We start from the raw sequence: 22,091 nt of genomic DNA on the forward strand, positions 1-22,091 counted from the left end.
ACTGATTGTACAAAACATTAGGAACACCTGCTCTTTCCATGACAGACTGACCAGGTGAATCCAGGTGAAAGATATGATCCCTTATTGATGCCACCTGTTAGATCCACTTCAATCAGTGTAGATGTAGGGGAGGAGACAGGTTAAAGAAGGATTTTAGTACATATATACAGTCTGCCTCCGCTGTCTCTCTCTGTCTCCGCTGTCTCCTCTCTGCCTCCGCTGTCTCAGCTCTGCCTCCGCTGTCTCAGCTCTGCCTCCGCTGTCTCAGCTCTGCCTCCGCTGTCTCTCTCTGCCTCCGCTGTCTCTCTCTGCCTCCGCTGTCTCGCTCTGCCCCCGCTGTCTCGCTCTGCCTCCGCTGTCTCGCTCTGCCTCCCCTGTCTCCGCTCTGCCTCCACTGTCTCTCTCTGCCTCCGCTGTCTCTCTCTGCCTCCGCTGTCTCTCTCTGCCTCCGCTGTCTCAGCTCTGCCTCCGCTATCTCGCTCTGCCTCCTCTGTCTCACTCTGCCTCCGCTGTCTCCGCTGTCTCCGCTCTGCCTCCGCTGTCTCCGCTCTGCCTCCGCTGTCTCAGCTCTGCCTCCGCTGTCTCGCTCTGCCTCCGCTGTCTCCGCTCTGCCTCCGCTGTCTCGCTCTGCCTCCGCTGTCTCAGCTCTATGCTTCTACAGTGCCTTCAGAAAGTATTCAGACCCCATTACTTTTTCCACATTTTATTACATTACAGACTTATTCTAAAATGAATAACATTTGTTTTTTTCCTCAGTAATCTACACACAAGACCCCATTATAACAAAGCAAAAAACGTTTTTCAAAATTTTTTACAAATGTATTAAAAATAAAAAAACATAAATTACTTATTTTCATAAGTATTGAGACCCTTTGAGCTCAAATGTGGGACCTTATATAGACAGGTGTGTGCTTTTCCAAATCATGTCCAATCAATTGAATTTACCACAGATGGACTCCAATCAAGTTGTAGAAACATCTCAAGAATGATCAATGGAAACAGGATGCACCTGAGCCCAATTTCAAGTGTCATAGCAAAGGGTCTAAATATGAACATAATTAAGGTATTTTCTGTTTTCTATTTTTCATACATTTGCAAAAGTTTCTAAAAACCTGTTTTTGCTTTGTCATTATGGGATATTGTGTGTAGATTGATGAGGAAAAATGTGTATTAAATCCATTTCAGAATATGGCTGTAACGTAACAAAATGTGGAGAAAGCCAAGGGGTCTGAATACTTTACGAATGCACTGTATGTCAGGTCTGATTACATCCCAGATAGACACATACAACCCAAGAGACATAATGTATGCATAACCAGTACCAATGATGCATACATAACCCCTCCCTACTTTACTGGACTGTATAACACCATACATAACCCCGCCCTATTTTACTGGACTGTATAACACCATACATAACACCTCCCTACTTTACTAAACTGTATCACACCATACATAACCCCTCCCTACTTTACTGGACTGTATAACACCATACATAACCCCCTCCCTACTTTACTGAACTGTATAACACCATACATAACCCCTCCCTACTTTACTGGACTGTATAACACCATACATAACCCCTCCCTACTTTACTGGACTGTATAACACCATACATAACCCCCTCCCTACTTTACTGAACTGTATAACACCATACATAACCCCCTCCCTACTTTACTGAACTGTATAACACCATACATAACCCCTCCCTACTTTACTGGACTGTATAACACCATACATAACCCCTCCCTACTTTACTGGACTGTATAACACCATACATAACCCCTCCCTACTTTACTGAACTGTATAACACCATACATAACCCCTCCCTACTTTACTGAACTGTATAACACCATACATAACCCCTCCCTACTTTACTGGACTGTATAACACCATACATAACCCCTTCACATTTCACTGTATGATACAATGAATAACTTGTGGCTGAGACCCAGAACTAGAAAACTATACGTCAAATACTATGTCCTTTGCCAAAAATGCCAAACTGACTTTTAACCCCTTCCCCTTTTTAAATTGGAATTGATTATTTCAAAGCCCTGTGTAGGTAGGTATTATTTTGCACTATATTACCTGGAGTGGTGCTAAATGGAGATGGGTTGAGGATGCTGGAGTTGCCATTGGCCAGGGGCATCGTCATGGGAACCAGGGAGGGCACTGAGGTCAGGGTGGGGTTAAGGGGCATCGGGGTCAGGACGGGCATGCCGACAAACAAATTTGGCATCGAGCCCATACCTGTGGAGGTAGAGAGAATGACATTATCCCACTGTCCCACATATTCTCAAAACATCTCAGAGTAGGACTGGTGATCTAGGATCCGTTTTACATCATAACGAATAAGAGAGGGGACCTGATCCTAGATCACCACTCCTATTGAGACTCTGTATGACCTGATCCGATATCACCACTCCTACTGAGACTCTGTATGACCTGATCCTATATCACCACTCCTACTGGGAGACTCTTTATGACCTGATCTTATATCACCACTCCTACTGAGACTCTGTATGACCTGATCCTAGATCAGCACTCCTACTGGGAGACTCTTTATGACCTGATCCTATATCACCACTCCTACTGAGACTCTGTATGACCTGATCCTATATCACCACTCCTACTGAGACTCTGTATGACCTGATCCTAGATCAGCACTCCTACTGAGACTCTGTATGACCTGATCCTAGATCAGCACTCCTACTGAGACGCTTTATGACCTGATCCTATATCAACACTCCTACTGAGACTCTTTATGACCTGATCCTATATCACCACTCCTACTGAGACTCTTTATGACCTGATCCTATATCAGCACTCCTACAGAGACTCTTTATGACCTGATCCTAGATCAACACTCCTACTGAGACTCTTTATGAATACATGCCCTGATCACTGAGGTCACCATCCGTCTGGCCCTACCGAAGCATGCTGATGACTTCATAATGGAGGTGGGCGTGGCAGTGGGTGGCTGCTTCATGCTGATTGGTAGAGAGGGGGGAAGGCCCCGCCCTTGCAGCCTCAGTTTAATCAGCTTCATGGCGATAGAGAACTCTAGTTGGTCCATTCTCCCATCACTACCCATATCAGCTAGGGACCTGGGGGGAGGAGAGAAAGAGGGAGAGAGGGGGGAGAGATGGGGGAGGAGAAAAAGAGGTGAGAGATAGAGGGGGGAGAGAGAGAAAGAGGGAGCGAGGGGGGAGAGACAGCAGGGAGAGAGAGAAAGAGGGAGCGAGGGGAGAGATAGAGGGGGAGAGAGAGAGAGCGGGGAGAGAGGGGAGAGAGAGAGGGGGGAGAGAACGAGGGTAAGAAGGGGGGATAAAGAGGGAGAGAGAGGGGGGAGATAGAGGGGGGAGAAAGAGAGGGAGAGAGAGGAGAGCGAGAGAGTGGGGAGAGAGAAAAAGAGGGAGAGAGGGGGAGGAAAGGGAGAGCGAGAAAGAGGGAGCGAGGGGGAAGAGAGAGAGGGAGAGAGAAAAAGAGGGAGTGAGGGGGAAGAGAGAGAGGGGGAGAAAGAGAGGAAGTGAGGGGGAAGAGAGAGAGAGGGGGAGAAAGAGAGAGAGAGGGAGAGAGAGAGAGGGGAGAGAGGGGGAAGTTATACACTGATTTAGTATAGATCCTCTCTAACGACAGGACAGTGTTTCCACCCAGGGAGGGGTCTGTGTTGTCTCACCAGATCTCAGCCAGGACTGGAGGAGGAAGGCCAGACTGGAGGAAGAACTGACTCGCCTGTTCACCTACACAACACAACACACACCTGTTAGACACACACACACACACTCACACACAAACACCTGTTAGACACACACACACACACTCAATATCACACACACACACTCAATATCACACACACTCACACACCTGTTAGACACACACACACACACACACACACACACACACACACACACACACACACACACACACACACACACCTGTTAGATACAGATACACACACACCTGTTAGACACACACACACACACACACACACACACACACACACACACACACACACACACACACACACACACACACACACACACACACACACACACACACACACACACACACACCTGGTAGATACATATATACACACACAAACACACCTGTTACAGTGAGGGAAAAAAGTATTTGATCCCCTGCTGATTTTGTACGTTTACCCACTGACAAATAAATTATCAGTCTATAATTGTAATGATAGGTTTATTTCAACAGTGAGAGACAGAATAACAACAAAAATATCCAGAAAAACGCATGTCAAAAATGTTATAAATTGATTTGCATTTTAATTAGGGAAATAAGTATTTGACCCCCTCTCAATCAGAAAGATTTCTGGCTCCCAGGTGTCTTTTATACAGGTAATGAGCTGAGATTAGGAGCACACTCTTAAAGGGAGTGCTCCTAACCGCAGCTTGTTACCTGTAAAAAAGACACCTGTCCACAGAAGCAATCAATCAATCAGATTCCAAACTCTCCACCATGGCCAAGACCAAAGAGCTCTCCAAGGATGTCAGGGACAAGATTGTAGAGCTACACAAGGCTGGAATGGGCTACAAGACCATCGGCAAGCAGCTTGGTGAGAAGGTGACAAGAGTTGGAGCGATTATTCGCAAATGGAAGAAACACAAAAGAACTGTCAATCTCCCTCGGCCTGGGGCTCCATGCAAGATCTCACCTCATGGAGTTGCAATGATCATGAGAACGGTGAGGAATCAGCCCAGAACTACACGGGAGTATCTTGTCAATGATCTCAAGGCAGCTGGGACCATAGTCACCAAGAAAACAATTGGTAACACACTACGCCATGAAGGACTGAAATCCTGCAGCACCCGCAAGGTCCCCCTGCTCAAGAAAGCACATATACATGCCCATCTGAAGTTTGCCAATGAACATCTGAATGATTCAGAGGACAACTGGGTGAAAGTGTTGTGGTCAGATGAGACCAAAACGGAGCTCTATGGCATCAACTCAACTCGCCGTGTTTGGAGGAGGAGAAATTCTGCCTATGACTCCAAGAACACCATCCCCACTGTCAAACATGGAGGTGGAAACATTATGCTTTGGGGGTGTTTTTCTGCTAAGGGAACAGGACAACTTCACCGCATCAAAGGGACAATGGACGGGGCCATGTACCATCAAATCTTGGGTGAGAACCTCCTTCCCTCAGCCAGGGCATTGAAAATGGGTCGTGGATGGGTATTCCAGCATGACAATGACCCAAAACACACGGCCAAGGCAACAAAGGAGTGGCTCAAGAAGAAGCACATTATGGTCCTGGAGTGGCCTAGCCAGTCTTCAGACCTTAATACCATAGAAAATCTGTGGAGGGAGCTGAAGGTTCGAGTTGCCAAACGTCAGCCTCGAAACCTTAATGTCTTGGAGAAGATCTGCAAAGAGGAGTGGGACAAAATCCCTCCTGAGATGTGTGCAAACCTGGTGGCCAACTACATGAAACGTCTGACCTCTGATTGCCAACAAGGGTTTTTCCACCAAGTACTAAGTCATGTTTTGCAGAGGGGTCAAATACTTATTTCCCTCATTAAAATGCAACTCATTTTATAACATTTTTGACATGCGTTTTTCTGGATTTTTTGGTTGTTATTCTGTCTCTCACTGTTCAAATAAACCTACCATTAAAATTATAGACTGATCATTTATTTTTCAGTGGGCAAACGTACAAAATCAGCAGGGGATCAAATACTTTTTTCCCTCACTGTAGATACACACACACACACACACACACACACACACACACACACACACACACACACACACACACACACACACACACACACACACACACACACACACACACACACACACACACACACACACACACACACACACACACACACACACACACACACACGTTAGGTCAGGTTAGGTTAGGTCAGGTTGGAGACTCACCCGATATGTATCCCAGGACAGGTGTTAGAGAGTTAAACTGTTTATCATGTTTCAGCCTCTCCTCTGGACTGATGTTCCACATGCTGACTGCATCTATAGAGACCGGAGGGAGGGAGAGGGAGAGGGGGACGGGGAGAGAGAGGGGGACGGGGAGAGAGGGGGACAGGGAGAGAGAGAGGGACGGGGAGAGAGGGAGAGAGGGACTGGGAGAGAGAGGGGGACGGGGAGATAGAGAGGGACGGGGAGAGAGAGAGGGACGGGGAGAGAGAGGGGGACGGGGAGAGAGAGGGGGACGGGGAGAGAGAGGGGGACAGGGAGAGAGAGGGGGACGGGGAGAGAGGGACGGGGAGAGAGGGACGGGGAGAGAGAGAGAGAGGGACGGGGAGAGAGAGAGAGAGAGGGACGAGGAGAGAGAGAGAGAAAGGGACGAGGAGAGAGAGAGAGAGGGACGAGGAGAGAGAGGGGGACGGGGAGAGAGGGGGACAGGGAGAGAGAGAGGGACGGGGAGAGAGAGAGGGACGGGGAGAGAGGGACGGGGAGAGAGGGGGGGGGACGGGGAGAGAGGGACAGGGAGAGATGGAGAGAGGGACGGGGAGAGAGGGAGAGAGGGACGGGGAGAGAGAGAGAGAGAGAGGGACGAGGAGAGAGAGGGACGAGGAGAGAGAGAGAGAGAGAGAGAGAGAGGGACGGGGAGAGAGAGAGAGGGACGAGGAGAGAGAGAGAGAGAGAGAGAGAGAGAGAGAGAGAGAGATAGAGCGGAAGGACAGGGAGAGAGGGAGGGAGAGGGGAAGGGGAAGGAGGGACAGAGGGCAGGGGAGTAGAAAATGAATATATCAGAACAATCTTAAATAATATATAATCAATTACTAATGGTCCATATGAAGACAATGTGTATTTATTTTTAAGTATTAGATTGGTAAAGTGAGATGTACATTACTGTGGTGGGGATCAGATGGCACCCTATTCCCTATAGGCCTGGGCCAAAGTAGTGGACCCTATTCCCTATAGGCTCTGGACCAAAGTAGTGCACCCTATTCCCTATAGGCCTGGACCAAAGTAGTGCGCCCTATTCCCTATAGGCCTGGACCAAAGTAGGGCACCCTATTCCCTATGGGCCTGGACCAAAGTAGTGCACCCTATTCCCTATGGGCCTGGGCCAAAGTAGTGCACCCTATTCCCTATAGGCCCTGGACCAAAGTAGTGCACCCTATTCCCTATAGGCCCTGGACAAAAGTAGTGCACCCTATTCTCTATAGGCCTGGACCAAAGTAGTGCACCCTATTCCCTATGGGCCCTACATAGGGCATAGGGAACCATATGGGAGGCAGACAGGATCAGGCATCACTAATTGATCCAGACAGCAATAATCCATGATTCCCTATGGGCCTGGGCCAAAGTAGGGCACCCTATTCCCTATGGGCCCTGGACCAAAATAGTGCACCCTATTCCCTATGGGCCTGGGCCAAAGTAGTGCACCCTATTCCCTATAGGCCCTGGACCAAAGTAGTGCAACCTATTCCCTATAGGCCCTGGACAAAAGTAGTGCACCCTATTCCCTATAGGCCTGGACCAAATTAGTGCACCCTATTCCCTATGGGCCCTACATAGGGCATAGGGAACCATATGGGAGGCAGACAGGATCAGGCATCACTAATTGATCCAGACAGCAATAATCCATTATGAGGTCTATTTCCAGACTTTACTGTAGACGACCGAGTGGATGGGAAATATATTCACCAACTACAGGAAATATATCTCAGACCCTGATGGAAATTTCTGCTCCTCTTTAAGAGTTGTGTATATTGGGTTGTCTACTCCAGTGCCTGGTCCCAGCTGTTTGTGCTGCTGTAAACTGGTCAGTTAGGTTACTACTGCTCCTTATCTGTGTACGGGGAGGCTGTGGACTGTTGTGAAGTACGGGGAGGCTGTGGACTGTTGTGAAGTACGGGGAGGCTGTGGACTGTTGTGAAGTACGGGGAGGCTGTGGACTGTTGTGAAGTACGGGGAGGCTTTGGACTGTTGTGAAGTACGGGGAGGCTGTGGACTGTTGTGAAGTACGGGGAGGCTGTGGACTGTTGTGAAGTATGGGGAGGCTGTGGACTGTTGTGAAGTACGGGGAGGCTGTGGACTGTTGTGAAGTACGGAGAGGCTGTGGACTGTTGTGAAGTACGGGGAGGCTGTGGACTGTTGTGAAGTACGGGGAGGCTGTGGACTGTTGAAATACGGAGAGGCTGTGGACTGTTGTGAAGTACGGGGAGGCTGTGGACTGTTGTGAAGTACGGGGAGGCTGTGGACTGTTGTGAAGTACGGGGAGCCTGTGGACTGTTGTGAAGTACGGGGAGGCTGTGGACTGTTGTGAAGTACGGGGAGGCTGTGGACTGTTGTGAAGTACGGGGAGGCTGTGGACTGTTGTGAAGTACGGGGAGGCTGTGAACTGTTGTGAAGTACGGAGAGGCTGTGGACTGTTGTGAAGTACGGGGAGGCTGTGGACTGTTGTGAAGTACGGAGAGGCTGTGGACTGTTGTGAAGTATGGGGAGGCTGTGGACTGTTGTGAAGTACGGGGAGGCTGTGGACTGTTGTGAAGTATGGATTGTCTGTGTGGAGATATTCCCTTCCCATTGGCTTTGTGATGTGTTCAGGTTATTAAATCAACCTACCAATGTGTTTACAAACACTAAGATCATCCACATGTATTGATCACATTTTTACTAATACTGTAGAACTTTGTTCTGAAGCTGTATCTGTACCCATTGGATACAGTGATCACAATATAGTGGCTATATCCAGGAAAGCCAAAGTTCCAACAGCTGGGCCTAAAATACTGTATAAGAAATCATACAAAATATTTAGCTGTGACTCTTATGTGGATGATAAAAATATTTGTTGGTCTGATGTGATTAATGAGGAGCATTCAGACGCTGCTCTTAATGAATTTATGAAATTGCTTCTTCCAATTATGGATAAACATTCACCTGTTAAGAAACTGACTGTTAGAACTGCTCAGTTGGTAGAGCATGGTGTTTGCAATGCCAGCATGGTGTGTGCAATGCCAGGGTTGTGGGTTCGATTCCCACGGGGGGGCAGTACAATTTTTGTATTTTTTAAATAAATAAAAAAAAAGACAAAAAATAAATAAAAATGTATGCATTCACTACTGTAAGTCGCTCTGGATAAGAGCATCTGCTAAATGACTAAAATGTAAAAATGTTAAGGCTCCATGGATTGATGAACATGAACCTGTTAACTGTTAAGGCTCCAGGGCAGCCATCTACTCTTTTCAATTTTTACCAAAGACTTGTCACTGGCGTTAAACAAAGCATGCTGTTGGCACTAGGGCATTATCTGAGCAGACACTTGCCTACTGCTGTTTTCGTCCTTCCACTTGACATTGTGCCTTGGCTGTTTTTGGACAACTGCCAAACTTGAATTCCACTTGACCGTAGTCTTTTGGACTCTCCCGCTGCCCGGTGTAGCGCTTGCCACCCTCCCGGCTTTCCACCGGCCTGTACTGGGAACTACCTCCCCTCCAAAGGTGCTTCTCTCCTGGCTTTCCACCGGCCTGTACTGGGAACTACCTCCCCTCCAAGGTGCTTCTGTCCTGGCTTTCCACCGGCCTGTACTGGAGACTACCTCCCCTCCAAAGGTGCTTCTCTCCTGGCTTTCCACCGGCCTGTACTGGGAACTACCTCCCCTCCAAGGTGCTTCTCTCCTGGCTTTCCACCGGCCTGTACTGGGAACTACCTCCCCTCCAAGGTGCTTCTCTCCTGGCTTTCCACCGGCCTGTACTGGAAACTACCTCCCCTCCAAGGTGTTTCTCTCCTGGCTATCATACTGGTAACTCGGCCTCTGTTGCATTGCTGTTTTGATGGGCCCCAGCATTTAATCACATTGAGTAAGTCACCGCTCTCTCCTTGCTGTTGTTATGCTGGCTAGTTTTGTGAGCTTCGTTGTGTTTATTGTGGGTCTTAGTGCTGGCTGGGTTCTAGTCTGTGGTTGTGTTTATTGTGGGTCTGAGTGCTGGCTGGGTTCTAGTCTGTGGTTGGGTTTATTGTGGGTCCTAGTGCTGGCTGGGTTCCAGTCTGTGGTTGGGTTTATTGTGGGTCCTAGTGCTGGCTGGGTTCTAGTCTGTGGTTGGGTTTATTGTGGGTCTTAGTGCTGGTTGGGTTCTAGTCTGTGGTTGGGTTTATTGTGGGTCCTAGTGCTGGCTGGGTTCTAGACTGTGGTTGGGTGTATTGTGGGTCCTAGTTCTGGCTGGGTTCTAGTCTATGGTTGGGTTTATTGTGGGTCTTAGTGCTGGCTGGGTTATAGTCTGTGGTTGTGTTTATTGTGGGTCTTAGTGCTGGCTGGGTTCTAGTCTGTGGTTGGGTTTAATGTGGGTCCTAGTGCTGGCTGGGTTCTAGTCTGTGGTTGGGTTTATTGTGGGTCCTAGTGCTGGCTGGGTTATAGTCTGTGGTTGGGTTTATTTGTGGGTCCTAGTGCTGGCTGGGTTCTAGTCTGTGGTTGGGTTTATTGTGGTACCAAGTGCTGGCTGAGTTCTAGTCTGTGGTTGGGTTTATTGTGGGTCCTAGTGCTGGCTGGGTTCTAGTCTGTGGTTGGGTTTATTGTGGGTCCTAGTGCTGGCTGGGTTCTAGTCTGTGGTTCTGGCTTGCTGCCTACAACTATGATAATCCTACAAACTGTGTGATTCAATCTAATTTACTATGGCACTGTCTGGATTGATTGACTTTAAACTGATTCCTCACCAACCTATCTTATTTGCATGGATTTGAACTGAGTTTTTCCAAAATGGCGTCTACCACTTTCTGCCACACCGGGGAAACTGGCAGTAACCACCTCCAGAGACTATGAACGTTTCATCCCATGTAGGAGCTGCTTTCCTACGATGTGGAAACTGGCAGCTTATTGAGACGACATTGCAGCGTATCCTGGATAGGTCCCACTCTAAGACATTAAGTGTCTCACCCGTAATTCCCCCCCCCCCTTGAAGAATAAAAGCAGCAAGGCTTTTTATGAGCAAGGCTTTTTATCCCAGTGGAGGTACGTCACACACCGTAAGCCAAGCGTAAGGCAGTGGTCTTTGGTGAATGGGTCTGAAATGGCTTTGGGTGATCCCATCCTATTGACCAACCAGTTTCACCCACCTGCTTCCAGAGATTCCTGCTCCTTCATCCTCTATCCTGTGCTTCCTGGGGAGGGGGCTTCGATGAAGGATATCACAGGATTTCTTCCGTCCGTCCTACATCATCAGCCAAGAGCTGTTGCTGTCGTAGTGCATGTGGGATCAAATGCCATCAACAACAAAAAAAGGGTAAATCAGAGATGATGAAACAGGATTTTATAGAGCTGATCAACACCCTGACAGGATCTGAAAAGCAGCCAATTATCTCCGGCCCCGTGCCGTCACTGGGTCGCGGCTGCAAAATGTTCAGCAGCCTCTTAGCACTAAAAAACACTGGGTCAGCAGACCACAGAGGCCTTCTCTTTTGAGCTAACAAAAGCAGATCTAAGAGCGGAGTTCAAACGAATGGGTAGAAGACAAGATGACAACTGACAACACCCCTGGCCGTATAGACAACAGTACTATGATAATGATTAGAGAGGATGGGAGGTATTACCTGAGAGGGGCTTGGTCTGTCTGGGTTCCTAGGTGGTTTGGAATTCTAATGTGAATTCCATTAACTTGAATAGACCCCCCCTTCAGTTTTCAGATCAAGTAGAGGGCTTGGGCTGTTGCACGATAGAAACTAAGTCTGTTTATAACATTCCATTACATACACCTTAGCCAAATATATTTAAAAACTCAGTTTTTCACAATTCCTGACATTTAATCCTAGTAAAAAGTAAAAATCCCCTGTCTTAGGTCAGTTAGAATCACCACTTACATTTTAAGAATGTGAAATGTCAGAATAATAGTAGAGAGAATGATTTATTTCAGCTTTTATTTCTTTCATCACATTCCCAGTGGGTCAGAAGTTTACATGCACTCGATTAGTATTTGGTAGCATTGCCTTTAAATTGTTTAACTTTGGTCAAACATTTTGGGTAGCCTTCCACAAGCTTCCCACAATAAGTTGGGTGAATTTTGGCCCATTGCACCTGACAGAGCTGGTGGAACTGAGTCAGGTTTGTAGGCCTCCTTGCACGCACACGCTTTTTCAGTTCTGCCCACACAAGCTTCCCCCTTCTTGCAGAGGTCTATAATTGTTTTTCTGAGGTCTTGGCTGATTTCTTTTGATTTTCCCAATATGTCAAGCAAAGAGGCACTGAGTTTGAAGGTAGGCCTTGACATACATCCACAGGTACACCTCTAATTGACTCAAATTATGTCAATTACCCTATCAGGCGCTTCTAAAGCCATAACATAATTTTCTGGAATTTTCCAAGCTGTTAAATTGCACAGTCAACTTAGTGTATGTAAACTTCTGACCCACTGGAATTGTGATACAATGAATTATAAGTGAAATAATCTGTCTGGAAACAATTGTTGAAAAATGACTTGCGCCATGCACAAAGTAGATGTCCTAACCGACTTGCCAAAACTATAGTTTGTAAACAAGAAATGTGTGGAGGGGTTGAAAAACAAGTTTTAATGACTCCAACCTAAGTGTATGTAAACTTCAACTGTACACGTGTTTAGCAGATGTTATTGGTCACATGGTTAGCAGATGTTATTGGTCACATACACATGGTTAGCAGATGTTATTGGTCACATGGTTAGCAGATGTTATTGGTCACACACATGGTTAGCAGATGTTATTGGTCACATACACACGGTTAGCAGATGTTATTGGTCCATACACACGGTTAGCAGATGTTATTGGTCACATACACATGGTTAGCAGATGTTATTGGTCACATGGTTAGCAGATGCTATTGGTCACATGGTTAGCAGATGTTATTGGTCACATGGTTAGCAGATGTTATTGGTCACATGGTTAGCAGATGTTATTGGTCACATGGTTAGCAGATGTTATTGGTCACATGGTTAGCAGATGTTATTGGTCCATACACGTGGTTAGCAGATGTTATTGGTCACATGGTTAGCAGATGTTATTGCGGGTGTAGCGAAATGCTTGTGTTTCTAGCTCCAACAGTGCAGTACTATCTAACAATATACAAAATCTAAAGTAAAGGAATGTAATTAAGAATATATTTTTCTTTATTTAACTAGGCAAGTCAGTTAAAATAACAACTTATTTTTTACAATGATGGCCTACCAAAATGGCCTCTTGCAGGGACGGGGGCTGGGATTAAAGATAAATAAATTCAATAAAAATATAAGACAAAACACACATCATGACAAGAGAGACCTAAGACAACACAGCATGGCAGCAACACATGACAACACAGCATGGTAGCAACACAACATTGCAGCAGCACAACACGGTAGAACCACAACATGGTAGCAGCACAACATGGCAGCAGCACAAAACATGGTACAAACATTATTGGGGACAACCAACAGCACAAAGGGCAAGAAGATAGAGACAACAATACATCACGCGAAGCAGCCACAACTGTCAGTAAGAGTGTCCATGATTGAGTCTTTTAATGAAGAGATGGAGATAAAACTGTCCAGTTTGAGTGTTTGTTGCAGCTCGTTCCAGTCGCTAGCTGTGTCAAAATACATTTTTATAAAATAAAAGTAAATGCAAAATTGCTGAAATTAGTAAAAATGCTATGCAAATTGCCATTCTAATATAGTATTGCTGGCTGGGTTCTAGTTCCTGGGTTGTAGTTTCTGGGTTCGAGTTCCTGGGTTCTAGGTTCCTGGGTTCTAGTTCCTGGGTTCTAGGTTCCTCTTGACTTCTCAACCATCTGGTATTACTCTGTCAGTTCGGAAAAAAATCTATTTCATTTGAGTTGTTATTAGTATAAAGTGAAATAATTGTTCAACATGTTTTTCAAGAAGAGACAGTTAATGGGTTAATACAGAATATCAGTGACCACAACATGGCTACACCAGAGACTGGGATTGATGCTTTCACAGAAACAGTGGAAACCCTATGGACATGACCAACTCTCTTTTTCAGCCAATCACGGATAACTAACCAACTAAGCCTGAATCTGTAGAGAGAAAAGCCTCTTAACTGCCTGCCGAAAGCTCTCTGTTCTGTTCTCCTCCTCATACATCACAGAACCATCCAATGAGAAGCTCTTATGAGACCTAAAGGAAGGCTTTGGATAAATGAGATGTATGAAGAAGAAGAGGACAGGCCATGGAAAAGAAGCTGTAGCCACGGCTGTGAGAGAGAAGAGGGGAACAGAGAAGCTATGGCGTCTCCAGTCTCCTTTACTCTACTCTATCCTCCCTCCCTGAGACAGAGCTAAGACAGAGGCAGAGAGAGCTGAGACGGAGCGGGAGAGAGCTGAGACGGAGCGAGAGAGAGCTGAGACGGAGCGAGAGAGAGCTGAGACGGAGCGAGAGAGAGCTGAGACGGAGAGAGAGAGAGCTGAGACGGAGCGAGAGAGAGCTGAGACGGAGCGAGAGAGAGCTGAGACGGAGCGGGAGACGGAGCGAGACGAGAGCTGAGACGGAGCGGGAGAGAGCTGAGACGGAGCGGGAGAGAGCTGAGACAGAGCGGGAGAGAGCTGAGACAGAGCGGGAGAGAGCTGAGACAGAGCGGGAGAGAGCTGAGACAGAGCGGGAGAGAGCTGAGACAGAGCGGGAGAGAGCTGAGACAGAGCGGGAGAGAGCTGAGACGGAACGAGAGAGAGCTGAGACGGAGCGAGATAGATTCTTGAATCCAAGATGGCGTAGCAGTCAGACGTCATTGTCCTGTTGTGTCCCTTGTATACATCTTTTTACATCTTTTTCTTCGCATATCTTCAAAAAATATTTTCCTAAAGCTCAACTTCTAAATACTCTCCTGCAACCCGCCTCACCCAATGTGGCGTGGATCTGTTTTTTTTCTAAAGTATTTCTATTTACTTCAGATCTGGAATCCCTCAACTGAAGCTAGCCAGCTAACTACCTACCAGCTATCAGTCAGCAAACCATTGCTAGCGGTCATCAGCTAACCTTTAGCTCGGAAAGCTCTCGCCAGTTCAAACAACGTGACTCAAACCAGAACATAACGGACCTATTATTATTTTTATTTTTTTCCCCCCATATCCCCGGATTCCTACCGCAAATTCTAAACATTTTCATCTGGATCTAGCTAACCGCAATCCCGGGTGACTACTCCTGGCTAGCGTTTCCATCCCGGAGCAAGCACCAATTAGCCTGAAGCTAGCTCGGCCAGGGCTCCTGTGCTACCACCGAAGCCCACTCCTGGGCTACAATATCCTAACCCCTTCTACTGCCGGTACGGGGCACGGAACCCCGACGATCCTCTACGACTGGAATACCGACATAATCTGCCCGAGGATTCCAACAGGCCCCTCAAGGGCGACGTCCGCTGAAGGCCCATTCTGCTAACCGCGGCCTGCTAGCTACCTAGAGCTACTTGGAACCCTAATAATTCCACGACTGATCTATTGAGGTCACCGCACGAAGAGGCAAAAACAGACATACCCCCATCGCGACGTCCCCCAAAAGCTAACTTGCTAGCCCCGGTCTGTTAACTGCTAGCATGCTTGCCCCGGTCTGTTAAACTGCTAGCTTGCCTGCCCCGGTCTCCTAACTGCTAGCCCCGGTCTGCCAACTGCTTGCTTGCTAACCCGGTCTGCTAACTGCTAGCTTGTCAGCCCCGGTCTGCTAACTGCTAGGTTGTTTAGCCCCAACCTACTAACTGTCTGAATCGCCGTGTCCCCAGTCAGCCAAACCACTCACTGGACCCATATGTTCACTTGGCTACGCATGCCCGTCTCTAATATCAATATGCCTCATCCATTACTGTCCTGGTTAGTGATTACTGTCTTATTTCACTGTAGAGCCTCTAGCCCTGCTCAATATGCCTTAACCAACCATGTTGTTCCACCTCCTACATATGCGATGACACCACCTGGTTTAAACGTCTCTAGAGACTATATCTCTCATCATTACTCAATGTCTAGGTTTACCTCCAATGTACTCACATCCTACCTTACCTTTGTCTGTACACTATGCCTTGAATCTATGCTATCGTGCCCAGAAACCTGCTCCTTTTAGTCTCTGTTCCGAACGTGGTAGATGGTCAGTTCGTATAGCCTTTAGCCGTACCCTTATCCTACTTCTCATCTGTTCCTCTGGTGATGTGGAGGTTAATCCAGGTCCTGCAGTGCCTAGCTCCACTCCCACTCCCCAGGTGCTCTCATTTGTTGACTTCTGTAACCGTAAAAGCCTTTATTTCATGCATGTTAACATTAGAAGCCTACTCCCTCAGTTTGTTTTACTCACTGCTTTAGCACACTCTGCCAACCCGGATGTCTTAGCCGTGTCTGAATCCTGGCTTTGGAAAACCACCAAAAACCCTGAAATCTCCACCGCTAACTATAACATTTTCCGCCAAGATAGAACTGCCAAAGGGGGCGGTGTTGCAATCTACTGCAAAGATAGCCTGCAGAGTTCTGTATTACTATACAAGTCTGGACCCAAACAATTCGAGCTTCTACTTCTAAAAATTCACCTTTCCAGAAACAAGTCTCTCAATGTTGCCGCTTGCTATAGACCTCCCTCTGCGCCCAGCTGTGCCCTCGATACCATATGTGAATTGATTGCCCCCCATCTATCTTCTGAGCTCGTGCTACTAGGTGACCTAAACTGGGACATGCTTAACACCCCGGCCATCCTACAATCTAAGCTTGAAGCCCTCAATCTCACACAAATTATCAATGAACCTACCAGGTACAACCACAAATCCATAAACACGGGAACCCTCATAGATGTTGTCCTAACTAACTCGCCCTCCAAATACACCTCTGCTGTTTTCAATCAAGATCTCAGCGATCACTGCCTCATTGCCTGCATCCGTAATGGGTCTGCGACCAAACGACCACCCCTCATCACTGTCAAGTGCTCCTTAAAACACTTCTGTGAGCAGGCCTTTCTAAATCGACCTGGCTGGGGTATCCTGGAATGACATTGACCTCATCCCATCAGTAGATGATGCCTGGCTATTCTTTAAAAGTGCCTTCCTCACCATCTTAAATAAGCATGCCCCACTCAAATAAATGTACAACCAGGAATAGATATAGTCCTTGGTTCACTCCAGACCTGTCTGCCCTTGACCAGCACAAAAACATCCTGTGGCGTTCTGCATTAGCATCAAATAGCCCCCATGATATGCAACTTTTCAGGGAAGTTAGGAACAAATATACACAGGCAGTTAGGAAAGCTAAGGCTAGCTTTTCAAACAGAAATTTGCATCCTGTAGTACAAACTCAAAAAAGTTATTGGACACTGTAAAGTCCATGGAGAATAAGAGCACCTCCTCCCAGCTGTCCACTGCTCTGAGGCTAGGAAACACTGTTACCACCGATAAATCCACTATAATTGAGAATTTCAATAAGCATTTCTCTACAGCCGGCCATGCTTTCCACCTGGCTACCCCTACCCCGGTCAACTGCCCGGCACCCTCCACAGAAACCCGCCAAAGTCTCCACCATTTCTCCTTCACCCAAATCCAGATAGCTGATGTTCTGAAAGAGCTGCAAAATCTGGACCCATACAAATCAGCCGGGCTAGACAATCTGGACCCTCTCTTTCTAAAATTATCTGCCGAAATTGATGCAACCCTTATTACTAGCCTGTTCAAACTCTTTCGTATCGTCTGAGATTCCCAAAGACTGGAAAGCTGCCGTGGTCATCCCCCTCTTCAAAGGGGGTGACACTCTACACCCAAACTGCTACAGACCTATATCTATCCTACCCTGTCTTTCTAAGGTCTTCGAAAGCCAAGTTAACCTGTTGGGGCTAGGGGGCAGCATTTGCACGTCTGGATAAAAAAAATGTACCCGATTTAATCTGGTTACTAATCCTACCCAGTAACTAGAATATGCATATACTTATTATATATGGATAGAAAACACTCTAAAGTTTCTAAAACTGTTTGAATGGTGTCTGTGAGTATAACAGAACTCATTTGGCAGGCAAAACCCTGAGACATTTTCTGACAGGAAGTGGATACCTGATGTGTTGTATTGACTTTAAACCTATCCCATTGAAAAACACAGGGGCTTAGGAATATTTTGGCACTTCCTATTGCTTCCACTAGATGTCACCAGCCTTTACAAAGTGTTTTGAGTCTTCTGGAGGGAGATCTGACCGAACAAGAGCCATGGAACGATGATGTCCCATTAGACACCTGGCGTGCGAGTTCATGTTGGGTACCCTCGTTCCAATACGTTATAAAAGAGTATGCATTCGTCCACCTTGAATATTATTCATGTTCTGGTTAAAAAAGGCCCTAATGATTTATGCTATACAACGTTTGACATGTTTGAACGAACGGAAATATATTTTTTCCCCTCGTTCATGACGAGAAGTCCGGCTGGCTTACATCATGTGCTAACGAGACGGAGATTTTTGGACATAAATGATGAGCTTTTTTGAACAAAACTACATTCGTTATGGACCTGTGATACCTGGAAGTGACATCTGATGAAGAGAATCAAAGGTAATGGATTATTTACATAGTATTTTCGATTTTAGATCTCCCCAACATGACGTCTAGTCTGTATCGCAACGCGTATTTTTCTGGGCGCAGTGCTCAGATTATTGCAAAGTGTGATTTCCCAGTATGATTATTTTTAAATCTGGCAAGTTGATTGCGTTCAAGAGATGTAAATCTATAATTCTTTAAATGACAATATAATATTTTACCAATGTTTTCTAATTTTAATTATTTAATTTGTGACGCTGACTTGACTGCCGGTTATTGGAGGGAAACGATTTCCTCAACATCAATGCCATAGTAAAACGCTGTTTTTGGATATAAATATGAACTTGATAGAACTAAAAATGCATGCATTGTCTAACATAATGTCCTAGGAGTGTCATCTGATGGAGATTGTAAAAGGTTAGTGCATCATTTTAGCTGGTTTTATGGTTTTGGTGACCCTGTCTTTGACTTGACAAAACATTACACACAACTCTTGTAAATGTACTGTCCTAACATACTCTAAATTTATGCTTTCGCCGTAAAACCTTTTTGAAATCGTAAAACGTGGTTAGATTAAGGAGATGTTTATCTTTCAAATGGTGTAAAATAGTTGTATTTTTGAAAAATTTGAATTTTGACATTTATTTGGATTCAAATTTGCCGCTCTTGAAATGCACCTGCTGTTGATGGAGTGCACCACGGGTGGCACGCTAGCGTCCCACCTAGCCCCAAGAGGTTAACAAACAGATTACTGACCATTTCGAATTCCACCGTACCTTCTCTGCTATGCAATCTGGTTTCAGAGCTGGTCATGGGTGCACCTCAGCCACACTCAAGGTCTTAAACTACATCATAACCGCCATCGATAAGAGACATTACTGTGCAGCCGTATTCATCGACCTGGCCAAGGCTTTCGACTCTGTCAATCACCACATTCTTATTGGCAGACTCGACAGCCTTGGTTTCTCAAATGATTGCCTCGCCTGGTTTACCAACTACTTCTCTGATAGAGTTCAGTGTGTCAAATTGGAGAGCCTGTTGTCCGGACCTCTGGCAGTCTCTATGGGTGTGCCACAGGGTTCAATTCTCGGGCTGACTCTCTTCTCTGTATACATCAATGATGTTGCCCTTGCTGCTGGTGATTCTCTGATCCACCTCTACGCAGATGACACCATTCTGTATACTTCTGGCCCCTCTTTGGACACTGTGTTAACTAACCTCCAGACGAGCTTCAATGCCATACAACTCTCCTTCCGTGGCCTCCAACTGCTCTTAAACGCAAATAAAACTAAATGCATGCTATTCAATCGATCACTGCCGCACCTGCCCACCTGTCCAGCATCACTACTCTGGACGGTTTTGACTTAGAATACATGGAGAACTACAAATACCTAGGTGTCTGGTTAGACTGTAAACTCTCCTTCCAGACTCACATTAAGCATCTCCAATCCAAAATTAAATCTAGAATCGGCTTCCTATATCGCAACAAAGCATCCTTCACTCATGCTGCCAAACATACCCTCGTAAAACTGAGCATCCTACCGATCCTCGACTTCGGTGATGTCATCTATAAAATAGCCTCCAACACTCTACTCAACAAACTGGATGCAGTCTATCACAGTGCCATCCGTTTTGTCACCAAAGCCACCACTGCGACCTGAACGCTCTCGTTGGCTGGCCCTCGCTTCATACTCATCTCTAAACCCACTGGCTACAGGTTATCTTCAAGTCTCTGCTAGGTAAAGCCCCGCCTTACCTCAGCTCACTGGTCACCATAGCAGCACCCACCCATAGCACGAGCTCCAGCAGGTATATCTCACTGGTCACCGCCAACGCCAATTCCTCCTTTGGTCGTATTTCCTTCCAGTTCTCTGCTGCCAATGACTGGAACGAACTGCAAAAATCGCTGAAGCTGGAGACTCATATCTCCCTCACTAGCTTTAAGCACCAGCTGTCAGTGCAGCTCACAGATCACTGCACCTATACATAGCCCATCTGTAAACAGCCCATCTATCTACCTACCTCATCCCCATACTGTATTTATTTATCTTGCTCCTTTGCACCCCAGTATCTCTACTTGCACATTTATCTTTTGCACATCTACCATTCCAGTGTTTAATTGCTATATTGTAATTACTTCGCCACCATGGCCTATTTATTGCCTTAACTTACCTCATTTGCACTCACTGTATATAGACTTTTTGTTTTCTTTTGTTCTACTGTACTATTGACTGTATGTTTGTTTATTCCATGTGTAACTCTGTGTTGTTGTATGTATCGAATTGCTGTGCTTTATCTTGGCCAGGTCGCAGTTGTAAATGAGAACTTGTTCTCAACTAGCCTACCTGGTTAAATAAAGGTGAAATAAAAATAAAAATAAAATAAGAGCTGAGAAAGAGAGAGAAAGAGAGAGAGAGAGCTGAGCGAGAGCTGAGAGAGAGACAGAAAGAGAGAGAGCTGAGCGAGAAAGAGCTGAGAGAGAGAGAGCGCTGAGAAAGAGAGAGAGAGCTGGAGAGAGAGAGAGAGAGAGAGAGAGAGAGAGAGAGAGAGAGAGAGAGAGAGAGAGAGAGCACTGAGACAGAGAGAGAGAGCTTGTAAATATTCAAAGTAAGCTTTGGCAATATGTACAGTGTTACGTCATGACAATAAAAAAAAATTAATTGAGAGCTGAGACAGAGAGAGAGACAGCTGAGACAGAGAGAGAGACAGCTGAGAGAGAGAGACAGCTGAGAGAGAGAGAGAGAGAGAGACACAGCTGAGAGAGAGAGAGAGAGAGAGAGACAGGTGAGACAGAGAGATAGAGACAGGTGAGACAGAGAGAGAGAGAGACAGGTGAGAGAGAGAGACAGCTGAGACAGAGAGAGAGACAGCTGAGACAGAGAGAGAGACAGCTGAGACAGCTGAGAGAGAGACAGCTGAGAGAGAGACAGCTGAGAGAGAGACAGCTGAGAGAGAGACAGCTGAGATAGCTGAGAGAGAGACAGCTGAGAGAGAGACAGCTGAGAGAGAGACAGCTGAGAGAGACAGCTGAGAGAGAGAAAGCTGAGAGAGAGAAAGAGAGAGACTCATTATTGTGAAAAGTCTCATTACTCTGAGACTTTAAAACTCTATAAACGTACACTCAGAACCAAAAAAGCACAGTACAACAGCAAGCAGCTGACACTAATTGAGGAGTCCATAAACACAAACAACTGGCAAAATTGGAAAAAACTAAAAAAATCGAAACAAGAGGAATTAGCGATACAAAATGGTGACATATGGACAACCCATTTTAAAACACTCTACAACACCTTTCAAATTGACACAAACGCAGAACAATGCCAAATTCACAAGAAGTTGAATGGACTAGAAAATGCTATAAAGGACAATCAAAATCCACTGGACTCCCCAATTACTGACCAGGGGCCTCATTTATAAACATTTATACAAAGAAGACCACTTTCTAAGCAAACTATGGGATTTATAAAAAACTAACCTGGCGGGAGAATGTGTGGTCCTCCATGTATTTATTTATGTATTTATGTGTGTATGTAATGTGTGTATTTATGTGTGTATGTAATATGTGTATTTATGTGTGTATGCATGTGTCTGTCTGCCTGTCTAAATGTGAAAGGTTATGCTGCCATCCCAGAAGAGGGCTCTGTTCCTCGACC

The 22,091-nt window shown here is 46.1% G+C and overlaps 1 protein-coding gene across 1 annotated transcript in view; it reads right to left on the reverse strand.

The window, feature by feature from the left end:
* The window catches only part of LOC106593452 (intersectin-2), an 82,961-nt gene extending 65,549 nt beyond the window's left edge, over nucleotides 1–17,412 (reverse strand). Inside the window, exons 1-5 of the mRNA XM_045695265.2 lie at nucleotides 11,056–17,412; nucleotides 5,914–6,006; nucleotides 3,683–3,746; nucleotides 2,935–3,110; nucleotides 2,092–2,253 (exon numbers count right to left, since the gene is read on the reverse strand). Coding sequence (XP_045551221.2) covers nucleotides 2,092–2,253; nucleotides 2,935–3,110; nucleotides 3,683–3,746; nucleotides 5,914–6,006; nucleotides 11,056–11,083 — 523 coding nt within the window. The 5' untranslated portion in view covers nucleotides 11,084–17,412. The remainder of the gene's footprint in view (nucleotides 1–2,091; nucleotides 2,254–2,934; nucleotides 3,111–3,682; nucleotides 3,747–5,913; nucleotides 6,007–11,055) is intronic.
* Nucleotides 17,413–22,091: the final 4,679 nt, after the last annotated feature.

Source organism: Salmo salar, chromosome 15, assembly GCF_965601325.2.
Source record: "Salmo salar chromosome 15, fSalSal1, whole genome shotgun sequence".
In the NCBI taxonomy this organism is placed as follows: domain Eukaryota; kingdom Metazoa; phylum Chordata; class Actinopteri; order Salmoniformes; family Salmonidae; genus Salmo; species Salmo salar.